Genomic DNA, 17,247 nt, shown 5'->3' with positions numbered 1-17,247 from the left:
ACAATGGAGAAAGATCTGACAAACAATATTAAATACAAAAAGCAACTTTAAAAATATAAAGTTCTATTCCCCCTAAAACTTTAAAACTCACATAACTATACTATATATTGTCTTTGGAAGTACATACCACTATCCAAATGTTCTTCTGACACCTTAAACTCATTATTTTCAAACAGAATACTTTATCTCTTATAAACTCCTCCTGTTTAAAACCCTTCTCTTTTATTCCCTATTTCTGTTCATTGTACATTTTGCCTGTCATTTAGTCAAAAGTTATCTGTTAAGTCACACCTTAGTTTTGTCATTAACGCCACCCTACCAATCACTTGCTAAAGGATGAGAAGAATGAGAGAGAAGGGACCTAACTACATTTGTAACCTTGTAACCAGCCATACTGAAATATAAATGTACTTCTGAATTTCTGATTAAAGAACCCTAAAATCCTTTTATTTTTAAAATTCAAGTCAAAATTCTACTTGTTACAGAAAAAAATCCTCATTAATATAATACCAACTTGCTACGAAGACTAAAATATGTGGTATATATTTAGCACTCCCCCAACATTGGTTCTCTTCTCTTGCTCCTTCTTCATAACATAAATTTCTGCCAACTACCCTTTCTGGTCACTCAATCAACATTTATTGAGAAATGACCAGGTACAAGATTCTTGCTAGACCTTAATTAAGACAGGTTAGTGAATATACTTTCTCAAGGGGAGCAGGGCTATGCTGTTCCTTCTACTGCCCTTTCTTTTTGCCCATTACTCTGTACACTACCCACAGTTCAAGTGCCAACTCTTCCATTAAAAAGCAATTCTTATAGTAACTTTATATCTATTTCTTTCTCTAAACTTTCACTAGAATAAGAGTACAACACAGTTTGTAACCTACAGTTCACAGGATGTGTTATACTCTTGAGTAGAACTGAAAATTTAGTCAGGGGAAAAGGAAGGATTAAAATTTTCTTTCAAAACAACTAGAATTTTAGTGTTCAGAACAGTCTTAAAAGCCCAAAGGAGTCCACTGAGTGCCTGGGTGGCTCAGTCGTTTGGGCATCTGACTTCGGCTCAGGTCATGATCTCTCATTCCATGAGTTTGGACCCATGTCAGGCTCTGTGCTGACAGCTCAGAGCCTGGGGCCTGCTTCGGATTCTGTGTCTCCCTTTCTCTCTGCCCCTCCCCTGCTCACGCTCTCTTTCATTCTTAAAAATAAATAAACATGGGGAAAAAAAAAAAAAGCCCAAAGCAGTCCAATCTATTGCCAGACTTCTACAGAATATAATCAGCTACCCATCAATTACTTCACCCCTTTCCCAATTCATTTCACCAACTGAAACTGCATATGCAAACCAAATACATTTATTCAAATATAATTATATAGCACTTACTCTTCTTTCATCAACTGATTTTGCGGCGAGAATCATTCCTTCCAAACACTTTGAAATGATAGGAATAACTTTGCGTTCTGAGTCTGCAAATCCTCTGTAACACTCACTGAGTTTAATAGTCCTTCGTTCATCCATTTCTTGCAGTTGCTAATAATCAGAATTTTTTTTAAAAAAGGGAATATTAAATTTTCTTTTCATTCTGACGCAACCCCACCCCCCAAATTAGGATTCTACACTAACAGTCACACTGTTGTTAATACCTTTTCAACAGTCTCACAGTACTTAAAACCTGAGACTTGTTACATAACACAAGGGAAAAAAAAAAAAAAAAATCAAGCCTTTCAGCACATCCTAAACCAGGTGACACTGGTTTTCAAATATTCTAAAGGGATCCCCTAACAGGCTACCAGCTCCCTACCTCGTACCACCTCCACCTTTCCATTCTTCAGTCAGAGCAGTTGTCTATGCTTCCAGGAAAAGCTGCACTCGAAAACAGAATTTTGATGGTTTTTTTTTTCTTTCTTTTTAAGCAATTAGCCTGTAACATATATAAATCTGAGAGTTCTAAGTCCTTAAATTACTTCAGATTACTTCGGTAAGATCTCACTGGATTAAGGATCCATAGTTGACTGAATACCAACAGGTACTCAGACCTACCAGTCAGTCTACTGCTCAGTAACTATCAAAGGATTGGGGATACAAGATGAAAACAGGAAGCCAAAAGGTGAAAGTGGTACATACAATGGAATCCCCACAATTCAAAAATTTACTGGCACGTGCCCCTAAGAATTATACTATGACAAGTGAAGCCAAATAACTTACAGGCATTTTTGACCCTTAATATTTGCCGACACTACTAACCTTTTTCTCCTAGGACACAGCTACACTGTTCAAGTCCCCACACTCCCACAGCCTTTATACCAGCTTTTCCTCTCTACTTCCCAAAGCTTGTGGATTTACTCTGACACCCACACTTTCACAAAGGAACTGTTCCCAGCATTACAAAATGGCAAGACTGGGGGCACCTAGGTGGCTCAGTCAGTTAAGTGTCTGACTTCGGCTCACGTCGTGATCTCGTAGTTTATACATTCTAGCCCCACACTGGGCTCTGTGCTGACGGTTCAGAGCCTGGAGCCTGTTTAGGATTCTGTGTGTCTCTCTCTCCCTCTGCACCCCCCCCCCCCATCCCCACCTTCCAGCGCCATCCCACTCATTCTCTTTTAAAAATCAACAAACACTGAAAAAAAAAAAATGGCAAGACTGCTCCATAGCAAGGTTCAAACAAAAGGATTAAGCACAAAACACAGTTTTGGTCTCCCCAGAACATAATGGCTTGGCTGGAGAGCCTAGAAAAGCACCACTGAGTGATGATGACTAGATGCTAGTCATGAGGCTAGATGCTCTGGATTAAATGACTGGAATATGATACCCACTCTAGGCCACCATCTCTAACTATGCTTCCATTGTACTGCTAATTTGCCTTACAACGAAAAAGAAAATATATCTGGGCTGACAACTCTTTCCACATAAGCTCTGCTCTCCCAGATACTACTTTCAACACTTTTCAATCCCTTTACTCTAATTTCTCTTCTTTCTAGAATAAGCAGTAACATAACTTAACCTTCATATAAATTCTGGGTCTTTACCTCAGGCTGTTTGGCAACTGTTTATCATCAAGTGATGACGGATGGAATTTGTAAGCAAACTCATGGCCTGAATTACATTTATGATCTGGCAACTAGGAAGACAAGCAGGCAAAATCCAGGCTAGCAAATACATTTCATAAGATTTATTTCTGCCACCTGGGGTAATGCCAGTAACTCTGGTATAGTGTCAAAAAGCTACATCCCAATTCTAGGTAAGCAGCTTACCAAGAACAATTCCAGTGAATCCCCCCTATGTCCTAATACTCAATGATACAGTATTAAAATTTATCTAGAAAATGTCATTGTTTTACTGGACTGTTTATTACACTAATAATTATTCAGTAGGAAAATTCGTGATTTCAAAGTTAGGAAAAATTTACTTTTCAAATCTATAATCATAGAAGAAGTTCTTATCACTAGTCCTGATGACTAGTGAATCTAGAAACATCCTGGTTGATGCCTCAAATTTAAAAGTTTCACATCTAAAAAGACTAGCTCTTCCAACTCTAAAACTAGATTAATTTCACATATCTAAACTTTACCTTGTAAATTTGAGGAATCACTACATAGAAATGTTTGTGCTGTTCTCCATTAAAGTTTTGTAATTGTGCCGCATATTCATTTTTATTTTCATCAGCCATATGTGTACGCAGATTCAACTGCTGTTTGGCCTAGAGACAAATTGGTCCACATCATTACCAACACAAATAACAACAACAACAAAATGATACCTGATTCATTTTTCTAAAAGTTATGCTAAACCTAGACTTTTTCCAACTATTAGTATCATTTAAAATTTAAGGAGATGCTTGCATATCTTATGGACAGAGCACTCTCCTATTGCAGCAATCCTTTTCTCTTTTTGCAACAGTCCTTCCCTTTGCAATAATCTGTTCAAATAAAGTTTCTCCTTACCAAATCCAGACTTTTTAAAATTAAACAAATGACAACATTATGGCTTGACCTGCAACAGTATGCTCTTAACCAGAAGAGGAAAAACACCATAGAAATACTTTAGACAGTTAACAAGTTAGAGTAAAACATTTAAAACATGATCCACTTATATGCAACTCAGAACCAGAGTGAAACACTAATGATTAAATATATGATTTTTGGATATGGTAATACTCAACAATGATTTCAGTCTCTATACAAAACCAAAGGTACTTTCAGGAATGATTATTTAGAATATAGTTCTGTTCATCTCAAGCTCTTAGAGAAATGCTTTTTGAATAGGTCACATCAGCATCATCTACATTGGTAAGAACAGTAGAATACTAACATAAAATCATTAATTCTAGATTTATTGGAGGGGAATCTAAGTAAATTTCTCAATCACTCTAATGTAATAAGAAAAAAAAAGAAAGAATTGAACTCCATTTTTCACAGTGCTCCAAGGAACCAATCATGTTATATGAGAGTGCTCTGGAAGTTGTAAAACACATTAATACACTTTATTGTTCTAATTCCATTTTCTACAAAATGTAGTCTCTAACCTTCTAACAGTAGGTCCACAAGTTAGTTCTTCTGAACTCAGAAACAAACTGACCTGTGGAAATACCTAGTAGCCAAGATAATAGAGAAGCCCACAAAAAAAAAAAAAAAAAAAAAATTAATCTACAGTGTACTTGAAGATTCTAATACTTAAGTACTATGGAAACTAAACACCATAGCCCGAAGTATTTCTACAGAAAAATACATTTGAAGTTCTGGGACCTTAAGTACACATTCATTTACTTCTTCCCCCTTTCTCCCTGTTCCCACAAACTATGATGGAATAGAGGAATCCAAATTATTCCCTACTCACAATGGTCAGGCGAAACGGCTCCTGTTCTAAGTCACTGGCTGTGATTCCTAAAGCCTAGGGCAAAGGTTCCAGCAGGGCATATAGGAGTGTAAAGCTAGAAACTAGAACAACTGAAGCCCCCCGTGGGCTTCATACTTAACTGCTTTTTTTTAAAATATTACATTAAAAATTTTTTTTTAATTGTTGTAAAACACACAATATCATCTTAATTGACCATCTTAATCATTTTTAGGTGACCAGTTCAGGAGTGTTATGGTATACTCACATTGTTATGCAACTGCCTTTCTTTTCTTTAGAAAGATCAGTAATAGGCTTGCTCCTTCTTCACTTTTTTTTTTTTTTAACTTTTATCAGTAATTGCTCAATTGAAACTATGTTCCTTTCTCCTACCAGTCACTTACAACAGAATCCCTCTACTCTATAGTTCCTAAAGCAAATCCTCAAAGTTTTCCTAATTCTCTAATAAGTAAGGAGGTTGCAAACAAAGGAGTATAAAAAGGAAACTATAAACATTAAAATTCTTAAGTTAGGTCAAACTATTAACATATTCTATCTAGATTTCAAAATGTCTAATTAGTCTCTAAAGAGATCTCTATAGACAAAATAAAAAACATAAGTTAAATGAGAGTCCAGTTAGAGTCCCTTATCTTGCCTAGTACCTAAGCTATGTATTCCAATCAATGTTTGATAATAAGTCAAAGGAGTTTTTAAGGAGTGTCAACCAGCAAGCAAGCCTCCCATGTATACAACAGTGTTTGCAACTGTTGTGATCCACATTTTTATCAAATAATAATAACACATTATGTGCATGACATGATGCTAGGAAGGAAATGAATATATGGATGATCAAAATCAGGGTCCAAAAATCTTAACCGCAGAGTTAAGTCTAATAATTGATACAGACGTACACACACATCTAAAATACCAACAGTACAAGTTATGAGACACATGTTCTCATATCACACCATATGTGAAAAGACATGGGGTTAACCATAAACCCAATGGGAGTCCATCCAAACAATGTGGTTGCTCAAAAAAAAAAAAAAAAAAAATCAATATACATTTAGGCCGTAATTAACATAAATTTGGTATTCAAAATGAGTGAGGTAATCAAACTCTGGACTGATCAGACCATTATCTGGATTATTACATCCAACTGGAAGTTAACATAATTTAGGTGGGATACTGACAAATTAACAGGTATCCAAAGGAAAACAGTCATAATGAAAAGTGACTTAAAGCCATTTCCTCAGTAGAATAAAGAAATACAATGGTTCATCTAGGGACAGAGAATCTGCTATGAATATCTAAAGAGCTTTATGTAGAAAATACAGAATACTTTCCCAGTACCTCAAAGAAACTAAAACTAAACACAGCGATCAGTGGGATCAATATAAGGAAATGCTAGAGTTGGAAAAATCAAAAAAAGAACAAACTGCCTTAAGTCTGTGTATTTCCAATGACAAGGGACTTAACTATCATTAGAGGTATAAAAAGTCATTAAGAAATAGGGTAGAAAAAAATAAAACCCTCACAAGTTATACTAGAAGGACTTTAAGATAATTGTAATCTGAATTTTATATAATTTTATGGCTTTAAGTGGTAAAGAAAATGGAATGCAGAAAATTACCCCTCTGAAATGTCCAAGTTCTAAGATAAAGAACATACAGCAAAGAAGGAAAAGCTAAGCAGCAGTAGTTAGGGGCTGATCCTTACAAATAGTTACGTTATAAAACATCTGGCCCAGAATCAGCGACGGACAGTTCAGTTTTCCAAAATGAATGAAAGAATGAATGAAACAAAAACATAAATAGCTAACTAACATCACATACTTCTGACACTTTTATCTTGTTTTGCCTTGGGTCAAGTTAGGGAAGCACACTACCCAACCCCTAGTTGCATACCCCATCAACATACCTTAGACTTCCTATTCTGTTTTGGAATAGGATAGAAACTCATTCTTTTTTTTTTTTTTTTTTTTTAGTTTAGAAACTCATTCTCAATAGCAATTATATCTTTCCTATGCATTCTGAATGCAGTTAAGACATTACAATAAAATAAACACAATCCGACTAACATGTGATTTGAAGTACACAAATATTTGTATATTTTAGATTTAGACGTAGGGTTTCTCTTGGAGAAATCTAATACCAATACAAATATTAAAATTACCCTCCACATGCAAGTAATAATATTTTTATATCAAAGTCAGTTTGGATTATTTCTTACCTTTTCAACATCTGCCTTGGTTGCGTTAGTATCATTATCCAATCTTTCATAACTCTGTTGTGCCTTTTCTGCCTCTCTACATTCTCTTTCAAATTTCTTTTTACTCTGTTTAAAAAATTAAAATATCACACTAAGAAATAAAATTTACCTCATAACTTTAAAATGTTGCCACTGTACACTGTATAGAATTACACACTAAAAGTAAATTTTTTCTAAAGTAGAAAAGAAATTTTAGTATTACAAATAACCCATGTGACTTAAATATCAGACATTATAGGCTGTGAAGGAAAAAAAAATCATAGGCATGCCTGAGTTAATATTATATACTTCATCTTTTGCTAGTAAGAAAAAAAATCACATGTATTTTGTAATTATTTATTATAAGCTCATCTTCAGAGGACTTTTTGCTTTGTGTGGTGTTTTGTGTTTGGTTTTGTATGTTTATTTGGTTGTTTTTGGTGTTTGCTTGTTTTTATTTTTTGTGGTGGGATGTGGGAATGTCCCTCCAAAGTGGTTTCCTACTGTTTGTTCCAGGTGTCTCAGGAATACCATTAGCCCAGACCTCGGCCTTTAAATTTTTTTTTATTTAATACAAATTGCTACGACTTGGTAAAAGCTACTCATAATAGAGCCATGCAATATATACCGTATTTCCTTTCTTGCATACTTTTTAAAGTTTTTAAATATTTATTGGGGGGGAGGGGCAGAGAGATGGAGACACAGAATCCGAAGCAGGTTCCAGGCTCTGAGCTGTCCGAAAAAAACAAACAAAACTTTTTTTTTTTTTAATTTACTTAGTTTAAATTTGCTTAGACTAAATTTGCTTAGTTTTCAATGTACCTTTTTACATACTTTTGTAAATGTACTTTTAAGTCAACTCTAGTCTACACAGTTCTTTAAAAATCTGTCCTCAGGGCACCTGGGTGGCTCGATTGGTTAAGCGTTCGACTTCGGCTCAGGTCACGATCTCACGGTCCGTGAGTTCAAGCACCGCGTCGGGCTCTGTGCTGACAGCTCAGAGCCTGGAGCCTGTTTCAGATTCTGTGTCTCCCTCTCTCTCTGCCCCTCCCCTGTTCATGCTCTGTCTCCCTCTGTCTCAAAAATAAATAAACGTTAAAAAAAAATTTTTTTTTAATCTGTCCTCAGTTAATTCAAACATATTCAGAATTCTATAAATTTTACTTTCTTGATGAGATCTCTTCCAAAGGCTTTGACCTATTGAAATTTGGGTTATTGAAATTTGGATTGGTTACACCAAAGTGGACCTACTACATAGCTGTTACCCTGCAATTTCCCTTCACCATTATCAGATTCCTTTTACCTCTCCTTTGATTTGAATCTCCTGTTTCCCAATTCCACACCTTCCCCTTTCTTGGTTCATTTCCTTATTTTGCTAGAACACATTCAGCAGTAGCTTCCTAGACGATTTGTGGGAGCTAAGTCTCCATGGCCAAAAATAACTTCACCAACACTTTTAACTGATAAAATTTGGCTGGGTATAAAACTGTTGGAAACTGTCTTCCTTCAGAAATGTAAAAGTGCTAACCACTCCACTAACTTCTAGCTTCCTGCTCCCATTCTGATTATTGATCCTTTGCATAAAACATGTTTGTTTTGGGGGTGTCTGGGTGACTCAGTCTTAAGGTTAAGTGTCCAACTCTTGTGGCTCAGATCGTGATCTCACAGTTCGTGAGTCTGAGCCTCACACTGGGCTCTGCAATGACAGTGCAGAGCCTGCTTGGGATTCTCTTTCCCCCTCTCTCTCGTTCATGCTCTCTCCCTCAAAATAAATAAACTTAAAAAAAAAAGTTTTTCTTAGAAAAGCCCACCTCTCAGTGTAGCTGAAAATAGCTGATCCTTGCCACATTTGGAGCATGGTTAAATAATCTAATCCTGTCAAAGGCACCCATTAGAAAGTCTGCTGGGGATTTTTCTGAAAGTTTTCCCTCCCTGATAAAAAGGAACAGTTAGAAAAGAAATGCCCTCTTCTTCCTGCTTCTGCATGCAACTAAATGAGGATGTGGTGCTTGGCTGCTTCATTCAACTGCTGACCATAAGGGGACAAGCCTGAGGAAAAATGCCAACGTGGTCAAGATGGCAAAGTAGACACAGAGAGGAGAAGCAGCCTTAGTGACATGACTGAGCTATGGACCAACTCTGGAACTGCTCCATTTCTGAGCCCTGTTCTTATAAATCTGCATGCTCTGTTTGTTACCTAAACCCACTAACCGATAGACCTGGCATCTTTGGTACTTTTTTCATATTAATCTCTCACCATTCCTTCAAAATCTTCTTTGCAGGCTATTCTCTTCTGCCCTCCATCTTTAATACCAGGGTGGCCTATTTTCATTATCCTGTGGTTCATAACTGTCTTTTAAACTGTTTTCCTCAATTTTCAATACTCTGTCACTAATTTAGCTTATTTCTCCCAGTTCTTTAAATCTCCTCTCAATAATTTCAAAAATACTAATAATCTTACAATTTCATTTTCTTGATTAAACAAGACAGAGAAGAAATGGGATCCTGCACATATTTCGACAAATTCCACAGAAATTATATTTGTCTCCCTCACTAGACCACAGGCTCCACAAAAATAAGGACTACGTCACTAATCACTTTTTTCACTATTCACTTTTGTACCAGGACTCAGTACATGTCAAGGATGCCTCCAATAAATACGAGTTGAGCTGAACTCACCTTTAATGGTATTGCTAATCAATGTCTTAAAGACATTATTCCCACATTTTGTTTTGATGCTTCTTTCTTGTGACCCCTATAACTTTTGCTTATTAACTGTAAATTATTCTTTTTTTTTTTTTAATTTTAATGTTTATTTATTTTTGAGAGAGAGAGAGATAGAGAAAGACAGAGACAGACAGAGGGCAAGCAGGGGAGGGGTGCAGAGAGAGGGAGATACAGAATCTGAAGCAGGCTCCAGACTCTGAGTTGTCAGTACGGAGCCCAACACGGGGCTCTAACTCACGAACCGCGAATCATGACCTGAGCTGAAGTCGGACACCCAACTGACTGAGCTACCCAGGTGCCCCTGTCAATTGTTCTAAAGGCAAGTCAGCACATAACAAAAATAATTTGTGTCAACACAAGTTTTTAAAGGGACCAATGACTCACGAGTGTAGGAGTCTGCTATTATGTGCAAATGAAAACACACACATACTCATTAGGTGGCAGATTCTAAGAATGCTAGTTAAGGTAATTTAAAATTTAATAAATGTAAACACTCCCTGAAAGTCTTGTTAAAACCAATTAGAATGAAAATGAAAACAAAAATGAAAGAGACTATTAATAGAACTAAAAATTCTCAATCAGCACTGGTGCCTAGAATCTTACATCAATGATATTCATACAGTAGAAATTTAACCTAAGCTTTGAATATGTGTTTTTTTAAAAAAACATTTATTGAGAGAGAGAGAGAAACATGTGTGTGTGTGTAGGGAAGGGGCAGAGAGAGACAGAGACAGAGACAGACTCTTAAGCAGGCTCGGTGCTGTCAGCACAGAGCCCGACGCAGGGCTCAATTCCACAAACTGTGAGTTCATGACCTGAGCCAAAATCAAGAGTCGGACGCTTAACCAACTGAGCCATACAGGCACCCCTAAATATGTGGTTTTAAAACAAGAAAAAATGGCCAAAAACACATATATACACGAGGTTTTTTCATCTCAAACTTAAAAGTCCCTTTCCCAACAATTACAAACTAAACTGATTAACATAACATGAAAAACTCCTTTTAGCATAATTTTCAAGGAATACAGTGTCCATAATAAAAATACGCAAGTCAAGAGTAAACTGCTTGCGAACCTGTGGGTTCAAAAAGAATATTAATCTTGTACTACAGAACATCATTTGGCGGAGAATTTTAAGGAAAGGAGACAACAATGTTCCATGCAGACATATTGTTTTTCAAATGACTGTATGCCAGAATATCTAAGAAAAACCACATTAGCAAGTACCTTTGGAAAGTTTTTATAGTAAATAATTATTGCACTTTTATCATTTTATCTATAAATATTATCAAGTATTTTCTTTCCTATAATTTGAATGGTCTATGACCAGGAGTCCAGTACTAGGAACATTTTCATGATAGAATCACTGAACTGGAAGAAACATTTCACAAATCTAGTCCACAATCTTCAATTTTCATATTCTAAGGATGAAATCAAGAGAAATCATAAAAGGTACAACTACGATCTAAGTCCTCTCAGTCTCTGTCAAATGGTCTTCTAAGATACATCACTATTAATATCCCCATTACTCCTACCCTGTTATCAATAGTTTATAGTAACTACTGCAAAGTCAAAAACTGTTTTCCTAAACATTTACAGATATCTGAAGACCACAGAGTTGGTATAAGTATAGAACCATACAGAAAAAAATAACAAAATGCACATTCTCTTTTTATACCAATGTTAAAAATGAATAAATACATAGAGAAATATTCAACTCAATAGATGTGAAGCATAGGAGAATTTAGGGCTAGTCTATAAAATTTTATGTTAAGCATGAAGACACTATAACTCACATTATCCATCTGTTTCCAACACATATCAAGATACTGTTGAGCTTTTCGTCCTTCTTGAAGATGCTGAAGATCATAACCAAAGAAAAAAAACAAAAAAACAAAAAACAAATAAAACAAATAAAAAATTACATTTAAATACTAAAAGTCTTTAAAAAACCCAAACGCTTTCGCTTAATTTTTTTAAGGTACTAATTATATAACTTGATATCAAGATTTAGGAAGAGATTATTAGTAGAGCAAAACTCTCAAATGCATTTTATAGGTATTATCTGAATACTGTAAGCACAACCTTTAAAACATATATAATTTCTAGAAAAATACATATGTCCTAATTAAGGGTTGACAAATGTTTTCTATAAAGGGTCAGATATATATCTTAGGTTTTGCAAGCCATGTGGTCTCTGTTACAAATATTCAACTTTTCTGATATAATCAAAAGCAGCCACAGGCAATGCATAAATGAGTAAGTATGGGCCTGTTTCAATAAAACTTTATTTATAGTCACTGAAATTTGAATTTCATACAATTTTCACATACCATGAAATATTCTTTTGATCTTCTTTTCAACTATCCAAAATGTACAAACCATTCTTAGCCCATGGGAACTAAGAAAAACTGGCAGTAAGCTAAATTTGGCACATGGGCTGTAGGTTATCAAATCTTGGTCTTAAATCCAAAAAGATTACAAATTAGCAAGAGTATCTTAAAATGATTTTGGCTAGAAGAAACTGAGTGAAACAGAAAACCAGCTTATACTGAACAAACATTACTTTGAAAAGCAAAGTAATTATGTGAAAATATTTCATATTATATATAACTGGATAAAAACAATTACCATTTTTCTTTCAGTTTTCAGATCATGAGCATATCTCATTAATTCACCATAAACTCTGTGTGCCATTTCTTCTGCTACTACTTCTCGTTGTCCTGCATAGTCATTCAACTCGTTAAGGATGTTAAAAAAGGCTATACACGAGGTAAACCTGACAAAAACATATTAAAAAATGGTGAAATTTCCTTTATTTTCTTTACAAATGTTTTTTGTGAGGTATGGATTCAGCCTGACACTTGACAAATTTTAACATACTCAACCTAACTCTTTCTTCACTACTAACTCCAAATTAACTTTGTATGAAAGAATCCCATATTAAGCTCAAGTTGTATATGTTTGTATACTTTCAAGTAGTCTTAATTTATAAATAAAGGGATATATGGGGTCAAAAAATATTAAGAATACTACCTGCAGGCTCTTTTGACATACTGGAATCTCTTAAGTAGCCAAGTGACTGGCCTGAGCTGGGGTGACTGGCCCACTTGGTTGGATTCCTAGGACTGGCAGCTGAACCTGGTGCAGAGATGATACGCTTGCTCTCGAGGACAGAACCTGCCAATCATACCACTCAAATGCATCTCGATGGCTGATCTACAGAACAATTTTGCTATCAGCTCTGGACACAGCTGCTTGTATGCCTGCCCACATCCTGAATGGAAGTAAAGTGCCATTATAGTTGGCACCAAAAGAGGGGTAAGAAGGGGCAAAAATAAGGGTAAAAAATGTGTGTGGAGAGAAGGAAAGAAACAAAGAGAATTGCTGTATTAAAATGTATAGATCTACTCTGAATACACTGCCAGACTATTCTTTTGGCTGAAGGCAAATAGCTCAGATAGAACTCCATTAACACTAAACCTAAGAATCCTAACAATTAACAATTATACACAAAGCTGTTTTAAGTCTAGTCTCTTGTTTCTGCATTTCAGAGCCATCCACATACCCCTGTTTAAGACCAAAAAGCTCATAAGTAATTCCCAAACTTTTATTCAGAGTTCCAAGATTACCCTGACAACCTCATTTCTTTTCATTATCCCTTTAAACCAACCAGCCAAACTATCTTAATACCTCTAAGAGTAAAAGCAAGAATCTAATAAGCTAACAACTACAGAATCAAGTATGGAAAAAATACGAAAGACTAAGTGACTCAAGTGAAGTCCCACATACTTCAACTATTTCAGAAAACTGAGCCCACTGAAATATTCATTCTTATTAAAGTCATTCCTTCTTCATAAAACTGTGATTTAATTAAAACTTTAAAAAATCATTATAAATGGCTAACAGCATATTTATTTTACTAAATAACACAAATATTAGTATTTTTTAAATTTTAATATGCAATAATAAACAGGTGTAGAATTTACCTTGGCTCTTCATCTTTGGAGGAACGTTTGGGACAGTACTTCTTAACCAGATTTCTATAGGAAGAAAAAAATTTTTTAACGTACAAAATATACTACTACTGAAACTGAAATATTCTCTAAGTTGCCAATTTCATGATATCAAGAATTTAATGATAAAAAACAAGACAGCAGTATAATCATCTACTACCATTAACATATTATCTCTACATTTTGTTCTGAAAATACTGGTATCTGTAAAAGGAAATGTTATTATCTGTGTTTGTATGAGTGTAATCATATTAATAAGGATGATTATGCTAGCAAATAAGCAAAGAAGAGGAGGAAGAGAAGAAACAAAGTTCAGTGTATGACACTGAGTCACAGCAAAAAGACATGTACTTCAAAGACATACCATCACTATTTTGTTTTGCAAATCAGATATTTTAAAATGAACTAAGATATGAAAACAAATGCTGATTCACTAATAGGATAAAAGAACAGTTGGTCAGCATCCTCCATAATTCTACTTTTATATGAACATCATTATGGGACCCTTCACATTCTCTTTTTTTAAGGCATATTAATTACACTTATACTGCAACTTTCTTTGCCTGCATCTACGTCCATTCTAGACAGTCTCAGACTAACATGCTACCTCATCTCATCTTTGCAAACTCATAAGAAGACTAGAACATGGACTCTGAAGTAACACTATACTACCTGGGTTTGAATCCTGGCTGTTTTGTGTGGCATCTAGTGTCCTTGGATAATTCACTTGCCCAATTTCCTATCAATAGCAATAACAGTACCTACACCCCACAGGGTTATGAAAATTAAAGTGGATAATATTTGTAAAGCATTTAACACAGTGCTTTATACAGTTCTCAAAATATGGTCCATGGACAAGTAAAGCTCCACAGATTGTTTGTGACTAATCCACAAAAAGCTAAGTACACAAGTTGAGAGTAAGTTTATGTCTATTGAATCTAATAATAAAAAAATTGGTGCCTGTATTTTACATGTCTCTTTTTTATGACATTTTTTCTGGCATTAAATTTTTATTAGATTTTACAAAAGCAACAATACACAATGAATTGGAAACTCAAAAAGAAACTAGTTCATCAACACAAATATGATATATACTGCTTTAACCTATAGGCATTTAAAAAATAAATGGCCCTATGGCCTTTCAAATAAATACTTCAAAAGAAGCATTGTTCTAATTATTCTCAAATCATTATCAATTCATTCCATTTAATTCAGCTTATTCATTCTATAATTATCCTCTATATGCTAGGCACTGTGCAAGTTACTGGGAACATTAGAAATGAGAGAATATCCACATTCAAGATTTACATTCAGTTGAAAGGAATACAGAAGTATATACCAATAATTACAACATACAACATAATAACTGCTATGATAAAGGTATGCAAAGGATGCTATAATACAAAAGAGAAGGTCTTAACACCCTGAAGAGTCAGGGGAGAGAACAGGCAAGACACTGAGGAGGGTTACATTTACCAAGTTAATTAAAAAACTCATAGTCACCACTGGTTGTAAAACAAGGTACAGGATAAAAGCTTCAGGCCTTACATTTATATACTTGTTTACCAAAAGTTTAATAGAAAGGAGGGGAAGGGGCCCCTGGATGGCTCAGTCTGACTTTGAGTGTCTGACTTTGGCTAGGGTCATGATCTCACAGTTCCTAAGTTCGAGCCTCGCATCAGGCTCTGTGCTGACAGCTCAGAGCCTGGAGCCTGCTTTGGACTCTGTGTCTCCCTCTCTCTCTGACCCTCACCCCCTCCCTCTCCCCCCCTCCCCGCCCTTCCTCCCTCCTGCCCTCCTCCTCTCTCTCTCAAAAAATAAACATTAAAAAATTAAAAAAAAAAAAAAAAAAAAAAAAGAAAAAGAAAGGAGGGTAAGATGGAAGAGAACAAAGATCCAGAGCTTCTCTCTTCCATAACACTCACGGCTACAAGTACATACAGTGCAACTCACTCTGGGAATGACCTGAAGACTAGCAGAACACCTCTTCTACAACTAAAGATATACAGAAAAAGCCCATCAAAAAAAGGATAGTAGGGGCAGCAACATAGTCAGGAACCAGATATCACAAGTGCAGAGGTCTTACCTAAGGAGCAAAGGGATGAAGCCCTACATAAAGTACCCTCCCTCTCTGGGGATCTGCACAAGGAAAGCAAGCCCCCGTAACATCTGGCTTTGAAAATCACCAGGACTTAACTATGAGAGAGAGCCACAGGTCTACAGGAAAGTGAGACTCTGCTCTTCAAAGAGCCAGTGAATATCATTCATGGGAGGCCCAGCACAGTGGCAGTAGTTTGAAACATGCCTGGACCATACGTGAAGGACATTTATGGACTAATATTAGGAAGTATGCAGAAGAGCAGGTATCTGTAGGAAATTTCTCCAGAAATGGAAGCATTGGCAGTTGCCATCTTTCTTTCGTTCCTTCAGCCTACTTGGCCCTCTCCTGGCAGGCACCACCAGTTCTGAAACTCTCCCATCTACTTTGGTAGAACTGTTCACCCAGTCCAGTGTTCCCCTGCAGACCTACCCTATTTAACCTATCTGCTCTGGCAGGTACCCTTCCAAAGCAACTCCTGACCTGGGAAAGGCTAGGGGCCCAGGAGCCCAGCTCCACACCCCCGAGCATGCCTGCTCAGCATGTCACAGTGGGGCCTGGCAGCCAGCTATACCAGGCGCTAACTCCACCACCACCACACTCACAACAGGCCTCTCAGCCAGGAGCACTGTGGCCCAGTCAGAACATGAGGGTGCGAAGAGCCCATACAGGGACTATCCCTGGAGTGCCTGGTTCTGCTGACCAAGGGAAATTGTATTACTTTGGCCCAAAGAATACCTTCTACATAAGGCCACTTGCTTTCAAGACCAGGAGCCACAGGTGACCTATCTAATATATGGAAACCAACAGAGAGACAGACAAAACAAGGAAATAGAGGAATACGATCCAAATGAAAGAAAAGACAAAATCTCAGAAAAAGGACTAAATAGAACAGAAATAGGCAATCTACTGGATAAAGAATTCAAAATAATGGTCATAAAGATGCTCACCAGACTTGAGATAAGAATAGATGAATTCAGAATTTAAACAAGGAGTTAAGAAAATATAAAAAACAAATCTATGAGAGCTGAAAAATACAAAACATGAAGTGGAAAATACACTAGAGGAAGCAGAAGAATGAATGAGTAATCTGGAAGACAGAGTAGTGGGACTCATCCATGCTGAAAAGGAATTTTTAAAGAATAGGTTAAAGGGACACCTGGGCAACATCAAGCATACTAACATTTGCATTATAGGGGGGTCCCAGATAGAAAAGAGAGAGGACAAAAAAACTTATCTGAAGAATTAATAGCTGAAAATTTCCCTAACTTGGAAAATAAAACAGATATCCATGCCAAGAAAGGAAAGAAAGCCCTAAAG

At 36.1% G+C, this 17,247-nt stretch overlaps 1 protein-coding gene across 6 annotated transcripts in view; it reads right to left on the bottom strand.

The window, feature by feature from the left end:
* The window catches only part of FNBP1L (formin binding protein 1 like), a 125,387-nt gene that overhangs the window by 23,115 nt on the left and 85,025 nt on the right, over positions 1–17,247 (bottom strand). For 5 of the 6 annotated variants that reach the window (XM_043575595.1, XM_043575599.1, XM_043575596.1 and 2 more), the window contains 6 exons: positions 13,803–13,856; positions 12,445–12,592; positions 11,610–11,672; positions 7,070–7,174; positions 3,576–3,704; positions 1,388–1,534 (listed from right to left, as the gene is read on the bottom strand). In XM_043575595.1, the coding sequence (XP_043431530.1) occupies positions 1,388–1,534; positions 3,576–3,704; positions 7,070–7,174; positions 11,610–11,672; positions 12,445–12,592; positions 13,803–13,856 (646 nt within the window). Of the gene's footprint in view, positions 1–1,387; positions 1,535–3,575; positions 3,705–7,069; positions 7,175–11,609; positions 11,673–12,444; positions 12,593–12,849; positions 12,986–13,802; positions 13,857–17,247 lie in introns of those variants that run through there. The other variant, XM_043575601.1, reaches the window with a different exon arrangement.

Source organism: Prionailurus bengalensis, chromosome C1 (assembly GCF_016509475.1).
Source record: "Prionailurus bengalensis isolate Pbe53 chromosome C1, Fcat_Pben_1.1_paternal_pri, whole genome shotgun sequence".
Taxonomy (NCBI): Eukaryota; Metazoa; Chordata; class Mammalia; order Carnivora; family Felidae; genus Prionailurus; species Prionailurus bengalensis.
This window is presented reverse-complemented; position numbering and strand designations above follow the sequence as displayed.